General features: G+C 39.6%; 1 protein-coding gene across 4 annotated transcripts in view; it reads left to right on the top strand.

Annotated features, from left to right (window-relative positions):
• The first annotated feature begins 3,355 nt into the window (after positions 1–3,355).
• NTNG1 (netrin G1) overlaps positions 3,356–17,289 on the top strand; it is a 355,235-nt gene continuing 341,301 nt past the window's right edge. For 3 of the 4 annotated variants that reach the window (XM_070746432.1, XM_070746431.1, XM_070746428.1), the window contains exons 1-2: positions 3,376–3,733; positions 10,180–10,882. In XM_070746432.1, the coding sequence (XP_070602533.1) occupies positions 10,637–10,882 (246 nt within the window). In that variant the 5' untranslated portion in view covers positions 3,376–3,733; positions 10,180–10,636. Of the gene's footprint in view, positions 3,734–10,179; positions 10,883–17,289 lie in introns of all 4 variants that reach the window. The other variant, XM_070746430.1, reaches the window with a different exon arrangement.

Raw genomic sequence — 17,289 nt, 5'->3', positions numbered from 1 at the left:
GCATCTAATTTTTACACATGCTTAGGGCAATATCTGACATTCAAACTCAAGCATATTGAAAATACATATGTAGTTGGGCTGTGAATGTTGGTAAAGGGCTTCTTAAAATTCACAGCAATATAAAACAGCTTGGCTCCACTTCACTGACAAGTCCATATTGTGTGGCTTCATCAAGTTCAGAACAAATTGTGAAGAGACATATGAACCCTGTGAGACTTGAATGTAAACCTTACAATTTATATTCATATTGTTTCCTGATTGCTTATTTGTACCCTATGACAATCATTAAGTATTGCATCATACTTGACAAATGTATCTTTTCTTCTATGCACACTGAGAGCATAGGCACCAAAGACAAGTTCCTTGTGTGTCCAATCACACTTGTGTGATTCTATTGTGTTCTGTTCTACTCTACTTCGTTCTATTCCATTCCATTCTATATATAGCAGAAAAATTGCTCTAAATTTAAGCAGGTTGAAGAAACCAAAATAAATAATGAAGTTTAGATAACTGTATGTATGATATTCTTCTGCCATAAAGGAAATTTTTATTTTGTTTGCAGACTGTAATTGGTTTGTAATGATTTTTTTTTAAAAAAAATGATCATTACATACATTACCTTATTTAATCTATATTTCATGGGATTGCTTATTTTGCAGTTTATTGTAGTATAATATGTTCATAATTCCAGTTAGTTGTGTTGAGCATCATCAAATGATATGCCAAAGTACACAAACCAGAAGCTTTTATTATTTATTCTAAAATATTCTATTACTTATGTAATAATATATTATTTATTTGTATTATTATATACAGTATTATATATTTATATTATTTATAATTAGCATCTAACGAAAATTAAACTTTTTTGTTGACTATAGGATGATTATGAATATGTAAAACCAGTCAGATTTAAACAAGCTTCACCTTATCTGAAACATGCAGTTCTGCTTAATATCGGTACCAAGGTTTCCTCACTGGCTAGAGATGCTATGAAAACAATATAAAATTCATAAAACAAATCCCAATGATCTCAGATAATTCATTTTAATAAATAAGTACCACCCGCCCTGTCTCTGAACTGGGGAGCCTTTACAGATTCATTGCTTTCAAAATTGATATAAGCAAGCTGAATTTAAGCTGCCCAACATTTCCACATGCCTTCAATTGCAGTGAAAATATACAGTATGTACATTTCTACCCCAGAAAAAAACCCCCACGAAGGTTTTAAAATGCTTAACTAGTGTTGTGGCAGATGACTCGCTGGCTATTCATCCCACTAGATTAAAAGGGAGAAAAAAGCCAAGAATCTAGACTATATAAAGCAGGCTGTTGCCTAGGAAAACTCCTCATTCGATTTCAAACCAATCAGAAATGAATTAAGAAAAGTAATATGCACATGTGACGCGATCCGTAGTGGATGGTATATCAACAGGCTCAGACGCGAGAGAGGTGATCTATCCCATTGCAGATCAGGACTTCTCGCCTTCATATGGAGAAATCTTTTCGGGGGGCGGGGGAGGCTGTTATAGCACGCACAATACAACTCACGGGCAAACGGTGTCAAAAGATCTCAATCTGTTTGGACGGATGTTCTAAAAAAGGGAACGCCAAACTTGGACCGGGTGTTTTAAAACCCGTCTTGTAAAAGGCTACAATTAGATCTTAATCTCTTAGATGAAGGTCCAAGAGACTTAAATCTCTTGGATTAATGTCCAAGAGAAAGCGGGATTTTTATTTTATTTGTCAAGCATGTACAAGATAGCGATGCTGTTCTCTCATCGTGTTCGAAGAGGTATCAGACATCTAATGGGTTGTGGGCTTTTCGGCAATGTATCCTACAAAGATAGTAGGTATAGAGTCCTCTGGGAGTAAGGCGGCATATAAATCCAAATCAATCAATCAATCAATCAATCAATCAATCACAAACATTAGCAAAGTAGGTACAGGTAAATCAGGCAATAGGACAGTAGGACAGGGACGGTAGGCACAATCTCATCACCGGCTCAAGGTTGACTCAGCCTTTCAACCTTCCATCCTTCCAAGGTGGGTGAAATGAGGACCCGGATAGCGGGGGCAATATGCTGGCTCTGTTAAAAAGTGCTATTGCTAACATGTTGTAAGTCGCCCTGAGTCTAAGGAGAAAGGCGGCATAAAAAAAATCGAATAAATAAATAATGGCGCGCTTCTGTACCATTTGGGAGAACCTAAAGAAGCTTTGGACAGGTTTGCAGGATTCGAGGTCAAATTCGTACGGGGTTGGCTAAGATGATCCCCCTAAACGGGGCAAGCGGACACCGCTAAAGCGGAGCGTCAGGAGTGGAAAGTGTGTGTGTGTTTGTGTAGGGGGGACGGGGGACGGATAGGAGCTATCTCGCGCAGGAGCCCCTCGGCTTTAGGACCGCTCGGAGCGCTTTCCCGCTCGGGAGGTTAGTCTTAAGCTCCGCAATCTCTCCTTACTCTCCCGGCAGTTTGGGCAGAAGATCGCTTTGATGTGAAGCGGCGGGGCCGCCCCTCCCGCGCTCGCCTCTCTCCTTCCACCCGTCCCCAACCCTCCCCAATTAATCGCGCCCCGTCCTTTAAGTTTGCCAGCTCCTTTCACAGCCGCGGCGAGAGCGCGACGGGAGCGCGGCGAAGCTTTCCGCCGCCGCCGCGGTCTTATATGAGGAGAACCGGCCACCCAACGTGGAAGAAGGGCAGGTCGGCGCGGACAACGACGACGGGGTTGCGCGGTCCTCTTTCCTCCTCCTCCTCCCCGTCTAAGGACTTTTCTAACCGGAGCGTCGCCCGCCTTCCTGAGGAGAAAAACAAAACAAAACCAACCCAACCCCTTCGTTCCCGCCAGCCAGCCCTGCCAACAAAAAGGAACTCCGGCTGACGGCGGGGAAATTTTGGGGAGGGGGGGAGCCTCTCCCGCGCTCTTTTCACGCGACTGGAAATAAAATGAAAGCCGGGGGGAGAGGGGGATTCCCTCAGCCCCAACAGCCGCCGCGGGAGCAACCGCGCGCCGCGCCCGGAGCAGCCGCTGCCGCGGCAGGCAGGGCGGGCAAAACCAGCGACCGCACCGCGTCTCCCCCCTCCCCCGTCAAAAGTTTGATGCCGAAGAAGTGAGCCCGGCTCAAGGAAGGGCCAAGGCGGGGCTGGAGCGGGACCGCTAGAGGAGGCTTGCCTAGGACTTCCCTCCTCCTCACTTCCCGGTCCCCATCTCCCCCCTCCCGCGCCGCCCGAGTCATCACTCGGGTCCGATCCCTGCCTTAGTCCTCTACTCTCCCCCCCCCCCCCCTCTGCGCGCGTTCGGGGAGGACTCCCGCCCCGCCGTCGGCCCAACCGGGCTGCTCTCCAAAGGGGCAGCGCCAGAGGAGTGGCTAAATCCAAGGGGGGCGCGCGAAAAGAAGCTCGCGGCTTCGTCCGCTCACGCCGGGGGTGAGGCTCCAGCCTGAGGCTTTCGGGCTTCGCTCGAGCGACTCGCCCGCGGAAGTCTTTCGCCCGCGGGCTGCAACTTTTGCTGCCTTTCAAACAAGCGGGCGCGGCGAGGGGGGAGGGAAAAATAAGGGGGGGAGCGGCCGAAGCAGCTGCCGTCTTTCCCACCAGCCCGCCCCACCCCGACGTCCCTTCCCTGCTTGGAGGGGAAAGAAGCCGGATAAAGAAGCCAGCACTGCCGATCCAATCCGAAAGGGTCCGGAGCAAAGGCGGGTGGTTTGCTTCTGCGGCTTTCGACGATCGGCCCGAGACGGTGAGTTAAACCCAGCTGATTTCCTTCCCCCCCACCAACCCCTCCGGCTTTTTCTCCCGGCCCTCCCTGCGGGTGCGGTTCTTGAAGGGGCGAACGGGAAACTTTCCCGGAGAAGGGCCTCCGCGCTTGACTCTCTTTTCCCAAGAGTCCAGGGATGGGATCGGAAGAGTTCGGAAGCTTGGCTTGCCCTAACGGACGAAAACTCCGCTTGGAGAGCCCTTCGCCCCTGTCTAAGGACGGGATGAAGTCGATCCTCCCCGGAGGGTTGGAAGGAAGGTGGGTAAGGTGGCGGGTGGCGTGAAATGCGGGGCTGGAGCTTCTTGAGATCCGCTAAAAAAATAAAAAATTCGAATCGAGAAGAAGAGAGAAAGCGAGTCGCCCGGCTTGGGTTACTAGCAATATATATTCCTACGCTATATTCATTCATTCATTTATCCATCCATCCATCCATCCTTTGGAATTCCACAATTGAGACCCCTTGCCTGCTATAGGGATCGCTGTGTTGCAAACGGAGTTATTGCCCAATTAATGTGATTTTATTGCATGTCCTCCTCCTCTCCCCCCCCCTTCGCGATAACCAATTAAGAGATTTGAGAAAAGGGAGATAAAACTTAGATACAAATAGAAACTGCTCCCTCTAGCGTTCATTTGGAAAGTCTTCCACGGGGAAGACGCTCCGATTTGGTGTGGAAGCGGGGATTTCAAAGCCTTTGTTCGTAGAAAGAGCCGTTTGCCTCTTTTTACACCCCGAATATGTGGAATGGTAGCACCACTGGCATCTTTTCCTTCCAAACAACGAAGGTATCAATCCATTGGCTTTACAGGCGGTGCATCATCTGCGTCCATGGATTCCTGAACTGTGTAATCGCTGCATTTAAAGAAGACCGGAGGGCTCGCTTTTATGGGTCATTTTTTTAATGATCATTTTAAACTAAACAAAGTTACAGAGTATATGAAGGGCGACAAGGAATGAACAAAAGGTCTTTGAATAGAATAGCCTGTAGCTGGAGATGATATTGAACAGAAGTGTGTCATGCTTCTGAATCTTAATATTCTCCCTCTTTTAGTTTCTGCAAATACAGCTTTTTTTCCTGAAGGAGAAAAGAAAAATAAGATACAAAATACAGCAGCAAAATACTTGAAGGGATTGTGTTATCTCAGTCCTTAATTCAGATCTAAAATATCAATCTGATTTGATAAAGAAGAAATGTATCCAACAGCTTCAATGCTTAATATTTGTGATGCTTAATGCAAGTAGTTGACCACTAAGAATTATATTAGTTTTTCTTTGGTGATATTTCTGTTTACTATATACATTTATTTAAAAGCAAAATAAAATATTATTAGCAACAAATCTGTTATTTGACTTTGTCGAATGCAGTTGACTCAAAATGCTTTTTACAGTTCCACCAGAAATATCTGTCATTTATATCATTGGAGAAATATTTAATATTAATGAAGAAGAAAGATTAAACAATGGAAGAAGAGTTTTAGGGCAACTTAAAAACTCCGTCTTAGAAAGTTGCCTCAGCAAATGATACCATTTTGAAAGAGTTTGTGTCCTGCCTGAAAAATATTTCAGCAGCACATTTTGCGATAATATACAGACATTCATTCTGTGACTGTGATCGGAAGTAAATCAAAACCAGAAATGCTGTTTCAAGACCAAAATGCAGAATTTCTTGTTCACAAAATAGAGACTTCTCAGCAATTTGATACTCAGTTCCTTGCATACCATTAACTGCTTAAAATTTGGCAGGAAAACACCCAAGGATACAGGAAACTATCCAATACAGAAGGTTACCTACCATGGCTGGTTTACTATCTTGACATAAGAATGCCGATGGACTTGTAATTGCAGGTGCTTTCCATCTGTATTTGAGGAGCAATTTCATTATGCCATTCAAAATCTTACATTTCTAAAAAAAGGACTTGTGGTTACAAGAGGAGAGCTGATTTGTGAAGAGATGTGGAATACCACATTCCCTGTTCCTGAAACTTTACTAAGAATACTGCCTTGAAGTGAAAGCAGGTGATTCAGCCTTCCTTCTGCTTTTTGAATATTAGTGATGTGCCACAATTGGTAACATTTTTGTGTGGTTTCCTTTCCTTGTAATGCTGCAGGCAAGAGAAAGTTGGAATTGTCTGCCACGGAATAAGTATGACTCATAGTCCTATTTTTATGGTAAATCTTCCTTGCCTTTCTTCTTATCCCTTGCTACAAGTTAGAAGTGCAATACCTGAGGAGAAGAGAGGTATATTTTCCAACAGTAAAATTTGTAAAAACAACTTGGTCTGACTAGATAATTGGAAGCCTTCCCCACTACTTAAACTGAATGGATTTAACATTATTTCAAGCCTGAGGGCATAAAGCACATATTCATAATGCCCTTGTTTCTGCAAACGAATTTAGCAATTTAGCATTTATGAAAAGCAGTAAATTGTCTTAAATGCAGAAATTACAAATGTATGCATGTATATTATAAATAAGCTTTTAAAGAGAGGTGTCTGTCAGTGTGGGACTATAGTTATGTTTTGGATTATGTTTATAGCATTATTACTGTTAGTCTTAAGAATTCATACAGAGCAGAGGGTGGAACACAATTCTTAAATTATAATTGACTAATTGCTGTACAGATTCCTCAGATGATATGTGTGCTTTTATTAAAATGACAATTTCACCTAAAGGAAAGGGCTGCATTCAATTTGATCCATGGATAATAATGTTATCAACAGCTTCCAAGTATAAGTAGGATAGATTTCCAAATAAAACATATAATACTGTTATTTGGGGCTTTACTTTATTTTTAGAATTTAGCTCTGTATATGTAGAGAGACAGTCCTCATGGGGAGTTCTATTGATTAACTACCCAATCAGCTTCTTAGTGCCAATTTCTATTATGAGACAATGATCTTTGTGTGTCTGTGGGTGTGGATCCGTGTGTGTGAGAGAGAATCACAGGGAGAAGGATGCTATTTCCAGGGACCAGATCACTACAAGATGCTTCATTTGTCAGCAGTTGCTAATCAGAATAGGAAGTTGCTTGTTTTTCATAGTTAATTGCATCTGGGATGTTGTTTGGGGGTGTCAGAGGGTACATGTAAACAAGGATTTGTGTGAGACTAAACAGCAGTCCTATGAATGCCCCCAAGGGGAAGCTAGGTTGTAGAAGCATGGGTAAGGGTTACAATTCTGTAGGGGTGATGAGCTATCAGTAATAAAGGACACTCCAACTCTCTTTCTGCCAAAACTCCATTGAGTGTCATTAGCATAATCCACCCCACCCCTCCATTGCAGTCACCTTTTATTCAGTGTGAGAGTCGAGATTCTAGGGATCACTCTAGTTTCATACAGCAGATTGTGTGATCACATAGTAAGCAAAGGTTATAATGCTAGAGAGGATTTACCAAAAGAGTCCTCTGTCCATTTTTAACACTTGTGTTAGAACTGAACAGATATGAACCAAAGAAAAAACCTGGAAGAAAATCCTACTTTATTCTTCTTCTTTATCACATCATATGTTCAGGCTTGAAAGTTTGATCTTAAGAAAGCTGAAGTAGAAATCTCCACCTCTCAGTCATGTGGATGGCCTTGACATAAAATCCATTTTCACAGGAATGTATTTAAAGATGGAAGTGAAATATTCAACTTTATTTCTACAGTGATTATTCCATCATTTAATAAAGATCTGTATCTCATGAGTTGCAGTCTACAAATGCAACATGAGGTACATTCTGCTGCTATTAAAAATTCTCATGGTCCTTAGCATATGATCTTTAAGCCAATATCTTTCCCGTGTCAATGAGAGCTCATTAATAATGAGATACTGCCGACTGCTAAGCTATGCTGTGTTAGTTCTTGCCAAACCATGACATTTTTAATACATTAATAATATGTCTGAAATGTAATGGAAAACTATTAATCATACCCTGGACAGGTGCCAGGAATTTAAGCTGTAATTGGCTGTTTCTTGTCAAGCATGCCAGTTGCATGTTCTGATTCTTGAATCACCTGCACATAAGTTTCAACTTTTCTCTTGTCATCTTGTTGAATGAGATCAATGTTACACTCTATAATTCTGTGTAATTACCATAATCATGACTTTTTACTTGCTTTAACCTTAATTCATTATCTAGGAGGAACAGTATACTCTAGAACATTTGCACCAATGTTGCATTTCAGTGCAAATCTTCTGCCATCTTGATTGTTGCTTTCATATATTTGCATCCTGATATGAGACTTTAATTATTTTATTGTAGCTTGTTAAAATATATGCTTCTTTGAAGTAAATCTTCTATAATGTATTTTGTTTTTACTTCTGTACGCCGCTCTAAGTCCACTGGAGAAGGGCGGCCGATAAATGTGATAAAATAAAATAAAATAAATAAATCTGTATTGGAAGAAACTAGATTTACTATCACTATGAAATGGTACAGAAATTTGTAACTTCTTCGGAATTTGTGAGATTCTGTCCATGGCAATTTGTTAATATATTGCACAAGACAGGGAAATGTTTATTTCTATTTATACACATTTATTTAAAATCCATGCTTTCAATCCAAGTAGTCAGTTGAAATGAACCAAATCCTATTTCTGAATGATCAGATAGTCACAGATGCAAGTTGTTGATCAGTAGGTAAGATTAAAAAAATGTAAAAAGCAAACAAAGAAACATCTTGAAGCTGAAGGAAATGACATGGTTTTAAAAAAGTTCTTTAAAATGTTACTTTAGGTAGTGGAGTGTGGTATACTTCATTCCTGAAAAGAAGCTTAACTTTCTAAGAGAACACTGGTTTGTGAAATAAATAAGAAACTCCATGTGTCCATAAGGCAATTATTGTAATTTGCTATGGAAACATTATTCAGCCATCTGTTGGCATTGCATCAGAACTATAGCTAGTTTCATATGCAAAATAATGCTATATCTGAATAAAAGGAACCTCTTTAAAGATTTGCTTTGCATGCCAGATTCTCTTTGCCTGAAAGTAGACATTTTTGGCAGGAGCGATTATGCTGCATGGGTCATGGAAATGCTGTGTTCTTTTTATACATGTGATATCATAACTCATTTTCTTAACTCATCAGATCATCGGATCCCAAATAGGGAAAAAAATAATGGTTTTGGGGAAACAGCACAACTGCTTTCCGATGTTTTCTGCCCTGCTTAGGAATTTAGTAAGAAATTAGCGTGATTCCTTAAAATGTTAGGAATATAATAATATGACTGCACACTTACTTTCCAGTGATCGTGGGAAAGGGCTTATTACTAAATAATTGTTAAGATAATACTTAGTAAATATTGCATTCTTTTCAATATATTAAAACGGTTAAAAGACCAGGATGCCCTAATACTTTTGTCAAATTTTTTTGTTAAAATTTGTTCTAGATTGATTAACCAAAATCTGTATCCTCTGGTGATCTGTTATTTCATAAATTATTAAGATCTTTAATGTGTTTGTCATAATTTAGGTAGCATAGTTTGTAATTCAAACAAATGTGCAAGAGGGGGGAGGGAGAGAGAGGGTTCTTTTATCACAACTTAATTAAAATCTGGTTAGAGAGGAAAGTGTTGAGGTTGGATTGAGCCTGAGGGCTGTCAAGAAGCCATGCCTTGTGTTTAAACGCCTTGCAAAGTTGACAGAGGTCAGTGCACCGATATCTTTGATGTGCCTTTTCTATCACTTAAATTATCACCCAGCATTTTATGTCCTGCTCCGGTGAACACAAAGGGTAGATTGAGAAGATTGCTTTCTCCTGTGGAAATTGATACATAAAGGGACTTTAAAATAACAACAAGTCTATATAAGGAAATATTATTATCAGCTGCAAATGAGCCAACTGTTATCTTTGTCATTAAACACAATTAAATGAAATCAGAGCTCTTTCAGTACTAATGAGAAAAATCCAAAGAGACAGAAGTGGGCTCATCAGATCACTTATTAAGCTAACAAAAGCTGAGATATGTAACAGATATTTTAAGCTCTCCGAGGTCTTCCTTTGAAGAAATGGAAAACACACAAGTTGTTGTCAGTCCTTTGTCATTGTAATAAAAGCTTTGACACCTTTCGTAGACTGCAGATTGTATCCCTGATTTGGCTATGAAATATGTGGTTTGAGTGCTGTGGCTGGGCTCAGATTTTGACAAGATGACAATAATGTTCTTGATAGATATTGGATGGATGGATGGATGGATGGATGGATGGATGGATGGATGGTAGATAAAGGAAAATGACAGTTAAAAATCTCTCATGTCAAAATAATTTTGGTGATGAGTAATTTAGTAATTTGGTTTGTTTAAAAAAAAATCCTTCAGTAAAGGTTACCCTTTTTTTATTATTTACAATTTACCTTGTACTAAGCAAGGCCTTCAAAATGTCACCATTTCAGATATTTTCTATTGCATTGATCCTAGAATGGTAACTCTTACTTTTATTGTTTCTAAAAGGGTGCTGGTGCCAGAAGAAAAGAATGATTGATGGCAAACAGACTGTAAACACTCATCGTTTTGGTCCATCAGCTGATTCATCAGTTTGGCTGATTGCTCCTCATGAGCCGGAAAAAAGGAGGATTGCTCGGGATTATTGATGGTACAGCTGACGCTTGGCAACACTGCTAAATTGTTACCTGGTTTTGGACATTATTTGCATAAGTGATTAAAAGTCCTGAAACTCCTGGGAATGTAACAAGCATCCTTCACTTGGCTTTGAACTACGTATAATGTGCTTGGCTTCCACCAAAGTTTCAAAAATCAAAACCACAGTTATTGTAACTTAAGCTCTTCTCTCCTTTGGAACATATTTTGCAATAACGTTGCTTCTCTCCATGTATATTTATGTATAATAAAGACTACACTTAGTTCCATATTGGTGATTGCTGTCAAGGCACTCAAAAAGGATATAGAGATGTATTTGTCAAGATTCCTCTCTCTCCATGCCCTATGGGTTACTGTATCTTCAGTAATGCAACATTATCCTTCAGTTTGGGGACATTATGATGTGTGCAAGACACAGATTTATATGGATGAAGACAAGATTTGGGATTATACAGCCTGTCAGCCTGAAGCCATAGATATGATGAAACACGTAAAAGTAAACCTGGAGCCACCTAATATAACATGTGGAAATCCACCAGAGACCTTCTGCGGAATGGTAAGGCAAAAAGTATAAATCTTACCTTTAAGCATAGAGCATAGATCTCTTAGAGAAACGGAATCATACCTGTCTACTGCATCAAGATCAACATATTTAGTTTAGGACTGGCCAGAATTGTTTATCATTGGACTGAAAAATGTCCAGCAGAGAGAAAGCATTAGAAGCGTTTAAAGCTGAAGGGTTAAGTAGTCCATTTGGGTTTACTTGAATGAAGGAAAGTAGCTCTTGAGGTATTCTTTTATTGCTTCTTTTAGGTCCCAGAACCACAGACAGCCCTGAAATCACTCCATATATTCATAAGAACCCACACATAGGTTATTATTAAAATTTTAAATTTCACTACATTGGAAGGAAATGTGTTAGCTGCTCCCGTAGTAATCCTAGTACCTGGATATAATTAATCAACTTAATTTTTTCCTACATTTAACTTAAATCTGTTCAGTTTGTGTCGTGACTGATACAGCTTTTAAAGTTTTGATATGGCTCAAAAAAGTATTGTTGTTGGATTGGATGATAAATTGGTTTTGGTATTTTTAGCTTTTTAAAAATTGAGCCATAAATGATTTTTGGATGTCTGTACTGCACCAGGTAATATTTTATATTAAGACAATGGCTTTTGTAGGATTTTCATGGCTCATAGGGAAATAATCTAGCAACCTGTAGCTATAGCAGTTGAGTTTTTCAGAGCTGATTAAAATGTACCATTTTTCCTTTAAATATAAAGTATTTTATATTATGTGTTCCTGCTATTTTCCTTCTAACTGTAAAGTATGAAATGTGCTTCTGTGACATGAGCTGTAGTGATTCTCTAATTTGGGTGATCCTTCTGCAAGAATAAATAGGAGGAAAAGTGACAGATCAGTCAAAAACCTTGTGCATTGTCCAGCATTCATATCTTTTCAAACCAAGATTGACAACTCCAGCTGAAACCAGTCCTGGAGATTTCATTTCCTCATAAAAAAGTATGCAGGTGGCATTTTGTACATGTATGTGTGCATTTTTGCATTTGTCTTTATATAACTTGTAGAAGCTATTCAAAGGACAAGACTAAGAGTCTCTCCCACATTCTGCATCTATCTCTATTTAAAACAAATAGTATTTAAAATTAAGTGGCTCTCTATAGAGAAGAACCAAACTCACAGTCAAAACAACTCACTCTTGCAAACAAAAACATACAAATGCATGCACACTTTTCCATTTCCTCTTTCCAGCAGGAATAGAAGAAGAAAAAATAAACTTCAGGATGATGATTTTGTAAAGAGGAGAATTTGCACTGGAAAGAAAAGAAAAGAGAAATCCATAAATAAAAGTAAATGGCAGAAATAGCTAGTCAGAGGAAAATCCTCATTTTGACATTATAAAAAGGGTAAACATTCAGTGGCAGCAGAAGTGAGCCTCGCATATCCAAGTTACTAATTTTGGAACACAGTTTAATAACTAAATCTGTAGTCTTTTGTACCTCCTGCCATTCATGTCATTTCAACAAGTTTTCAGCAGACGTAAGAAGAACCCAATAGGATTATTAGGTTTTGGGCATTCTCCCTTCTGCGTAGGGAGGATAATTTGGTGATTTAAATATTTTATTATTTAAAATAAAACAATAAAATAAGTCACTTTCATGTGAGACTTGTGACTGGGCATCTGCAAAATCATTCTTGCTTCAGAGACTGGGTTCTCAAGATTCAGGAACTAAAAGAATGAACGGAGATGTAATCTAGAGGCGTTCCCTAATTTATGTGCAACCAGCAATTCAGATGTTCATTTAACATCTGTCATTTTGAAGTAGATAATAATTAATTTTATAAACTATTTTCATAAGGACTATGTTTGTATGCTTTGTAAACTATTTCAATATGAAACCTCCAGTATCTCAAAATGTTAGGAAAAAGGCAGAGAAAATGGACAGAATAGGGAATGGAATTGCATAGGTTAATGCTGCTCTGATTCATTACTCATAACATGTTGTACAGCAATTTTGACTCAACCTATACGCTGTCATATTCTTAGAGCAACGTAGTACATTTCAATCAAAAGCCTCGTTGAGATGAGTAAAATTTCCACAAGAGTGATGCTAGACACGGCACTTAGTCATTTCATTTGGAATAGGTAGCAGAACATCAAACTGGATTGTACTCATCTGTAACCCACTATATTTAAATTATGGGATACACTTATGACATATGAAATAAGCTTTTCTGGTAGAATTTGCATTTTTGTAGAAAAACTAGTTCATAAATAGAACATAATTCTTTACAGATCTCTAGGTTCAAAAGCTATCAGTCGGTGTCAAATAATACTGATAAAATTACAGTCTGATTCGATATAAGGAAACTTTATCCAAACTATTTGATCTGGTAGAAAGGAATGAGATCAATTTAATTTTGGATACCTGAACTTTTTAGGAATAGTTTCATACAGATAATGAAAGACAAACATGGAACTTGCACAATATTTTTTTTAAATAACACAAGGTATTTCAAATCACATAAAGTAAACTATTTAGATATTTCTTTAAAACACACCTGGAATTCGTCTGATAGGTTGCACCCTTCGTTAGGGTTACCTGTGGATTCAAAAAGCAGAACTGTGTTACTCCCAAGTTCCAGGAAGAATGAACAGGGCTCATTAATATAACATATATTTAGACTGGCATCTCTTTGAGTCTTGAGATGCCAATTAAAATTTTGAGTTTGATGGCTCTAAAAAGTGTGAACTGTATTAATTGTAATCTACATTTATGGTCTTGGTCTGTATTGTTATGCCTGCGACAAAGAGGTTAAGGAATTCATTCAGCAAATATTGCCTGGAAAGGCAAGTACTGTAGCAGGATTCCTACTGTGTTGTCTAGTCAGCTATATTATTTAAGGAGAAAAGTGTTGTGCTCAAAGTTTTCCTGGACGTTTTGTATGTATTTGTAAGATAGGGTGATACATACAGGCAATCAGTGTTCTCTCTAATTTTTTTGGGGGGTGAGCGGAAAAGTATAGCGTCTGAGCGACAGTCCCTTCGGGACTGGGCGGCACAGAAATAATAATAAATTTTCCCTCTCGGCTTCTGGGCAGGTTTGGAAAACTCTGAGTTGATGATGATTTTTAAGTGAGCGATTGCTCACTGCTCAGCTTAGAGGGAACTATGCAGGCAATTACACTATATGAGATCATTTTTAGCCCATGGCTACATATAACTAGCATTTTTATCTGCTTTTCAGGAAAACAGAAGGAATCCTAACTAAGTTCTTGCTGTACAAGTGTGGGCTACTTAGACTTAACCTTCTAGGATAAAACAAAGAATAGGGCAAATTCTGAAAGAACAAATATTTTGATTTGATTGAGATTGGAATAAAATAAAATATGCTGCTCAACCAAAGCTCTGCTAATTTAAGATCCTAATGGATCCTACTAATTCCAGATCTTCAAATTTAAAAAAATATATAGATGGGAGAACTCTTTTTATATATATCTATTGTATATTGAATTTTGGTGTTTGAATATCTGGACATTTTTGGTGTTTTCTTAGCTATTTCTCTGAAAGGAAAGATACTATAGAAAAGTGACCGGGAGATTGGCAGAGATAAAGAATAAAGTGCTACTCTCTGCAAGCTGCCAATGTTAACCTGTAATTCACAAAAAATGGAAGACTGAAATAATGACATATAAAAAAAGAAATGGTGCTATTCAGGCTCCCACAAACCTTGGCTAACATGAAGTAGAGCAGCAAGGCAATTTGCAATAGTTACATTATCCCTTTTGTTCCTGGAAAGTTCATATGGAAACTTGAAGGCACCTGCATATGGACATATAGGTTTGTGTGGCTCTTGCAGCAGAAGTGCTGAGGGTGGCAAGCCTACAAGTGCCACTGTGGATTTCATAGCCAATCAAAACTAAATTAAGAAACAGGTTATTAAAAAGAAAATAAACGTCTTCCTGCATGTAATTTTGGCACCGTGTTATGAGTTGAACCTCCAATGTTTTCCTTAGAGATTTTCAGCATCATTAATACTGTGTAGCTTTCATTAACAGTACATTTGCATTTGCTGAGAAAAAAAAATACGAAGGAAAGGGCTACCTGGTATCATGATGATGTTTATTGAAATAATTAAAGTATCAGATACTTTCCAACAGACTAGTTTGGAAGGCAAAATGAAAATAGAGTTTTATTATGAGCACCCAGATTGTTGGGGGCAATACGCTGACTCTGTAAACTGCTTAGAGAGGGATGTAAAAGCACTGTGAAGCGGCATATAAGTCTAAGTGCTATTGCTGTTGCTATTGGGAAATGCTTTAATAATACATGCATGGCTTCTGCAGAACAACAAATCAATACAGGGCTGCTGTGGCAATGTCAATAACAAATCTACCTTTGAGAGGCTGCTAGCTAGTAATTTTTGCTAAAGAGGAAAACAGCCAATTCAAATGCTACGCCTCTTTTCTTTGCAAAAGCTCTTCAAAGTGTGATCTTTATTTTCTCCCATGCTAGAAAATGCTCCCTAAATAGACTTTTATGTTTTCATGAATGAAAGTCATTCAGAAGTCACAACTTCTAAGTATTGTATCAGCATTATATTAATGGCTGCTTTTTAAAAAAAAATGAGGCTGTTTTCTGATATTATTAATTTGTTGGGTTTATTTAACAAGATTGTAGAGGCACCAATCTCAATAAAGCAAGGAAAGAAAGAAAATGCATGGATAAAATAGCACAATTCAAAAAACAGAAGGAAACAGATTTTTTTAAAATTGAGGCTCCTTGTAAAACTGTCACACAATGCAGAAAGGATGTAAATACTGGGCTGCCCTAGTGTGTTGGTTTGCTTTTTTTATATATAGTCAAAAGTGATTGTAAAGTTTTAGTAGCTTTTTAAAATTGGGCTTCGAGGAGTTGCATGTGTTTTCTGCCACGTTCTAAAGTGAATGATGTATGAATAAAACCAATTAAATTGTCTTCATTTTCTTTTTGGGTTGAAAAACTGGAGTAATCCGTTTATATGCATGTGGCAATTGAAAAAAGTTTGCCATCCCTTTCCAACGCTGCATGATTGACATTAATTTGGGGCCACATCAAAGCATTTAGTATTTCCTTCATGTGACAAAAAATCTGGTCATTTGAGATTTCCTAGCTTTATATGTGTAACAGTTCTTTGCTTCGTTCAGGCATGAATTAGCCATTGACCTTGATTGACATCTGCTGTAGTTAGAACTCAATGCCTATGCTTGGTCTCAGACATACATATAGTTATTGGATTTATATCCTACTGCTTCTTTGGAATAAGCCAAACAATACGTCTGTGAAGTCAGCTGAGCTGAAAGTTAGTTGAGTAACTGAACAGAATAGAATAACAGAGTTGGAAAGGATCTTGGAGATCTTTTAATCCAACCCCTCACTCAAGCAGGAGACCCTACATTATTTTAGACAAATGGTAGTCTAGTCCTTTCTTAAAAGCCCCCAGTGCTGTATAGTGATGGGCCACCATTCCCAGTGCTACTGGAATGGGTCAGGAGCGTGCGCGCCACTAGCACAGGATTGCACATGCGCAGAAGCCAAATCTTGCGTGATAATTCACCAATTTTGGGCATTTTTTCCTTCTGTGCATGCGCAGAAGCAAAAAATTAGCTGAAAATAAGGGAAAATGGCTGCTGCTGCAGCTCAGAGGCCTCTCAAGGCAGAAGAAGAGCCTTCTCCTTACAGGTAAGAGACCTCTAACCACACCGGCCACTCATTCTGACTGCCCCTGCCCATTCCCGGCCTCATCCCAGCCATTCTCTCCAGCCACCACTGCCCATTCCCTGCCGGCCAGTGGGTCCCCACCATTTGTTCCAGCTGCCCCTGCCTGTCCCCCATCACATCCTCCCCGACTGGTCTCTTTCTTCCCTACTTTTCTGCTGCTTCTTTGCCTTCTTCTGCAGTGTGGGGAGCAGGCCAAGTGGCCAGAGCATGGCAGTGCCAGAGCCTGTTGCTGCTGGCTGGGACTCTCACTGTGCCTCTCAGGCGCATGGCGATATTTGGCTGCTGCGCATGCGCAGCAACCGAAATCTCGCACGAGTGAGATTTCTGCGATTTTCACGTTTTTTTAAAAAAACCCAGCAAAGATCACCAGAATCTCCCTGTTTGTGCTCGCGAACGGGTGCTGGTAGCCTGAAGCTGCACACGCAGCTCCATTTTTACTACTGGAATGGCCTTTTCCAGCATTCCGGCTGGGGCCCACTCCTGGTGTTGGAGCACCCACAGCTTCTGAAGCAGAGGTGGGTTCCTCCTGATTTGGACTAGTTCTATGGAACCGGTAGTAACCTGGTGGCCTGGGTTGCTGGAATTGGCAGCGACCCAAGCCTGCCATGCCCACGAGCCAGCTCTCTTGGCAGCGCCATTTTGTTTTTTTGCTTCTGTGCATGCGCAGAAGCTGGGTTTTTAGC

Source organism: Erythrolamprus reginae, chromosome 3 (assembly GCF_031021105.1).
Source record: "Erythrolamprus reginae isolate rEryReg1 chromosome 3, rEryReg1.hap1, whole genome shotgun sequence".
In the NCBI taxonomy this organism is placed as follows: Eukaryota; Metazoa; Chordata; class Lepidosauria; order Squamata; family Dipsadidae; genus Erythrolamprus; species Erythrolamprus reginae.
The sequence above is the reverse complement of the archived record's forward strand: the minus strand, read 5'-3'. Positions and strand labels throughout refer to the sequence as shown.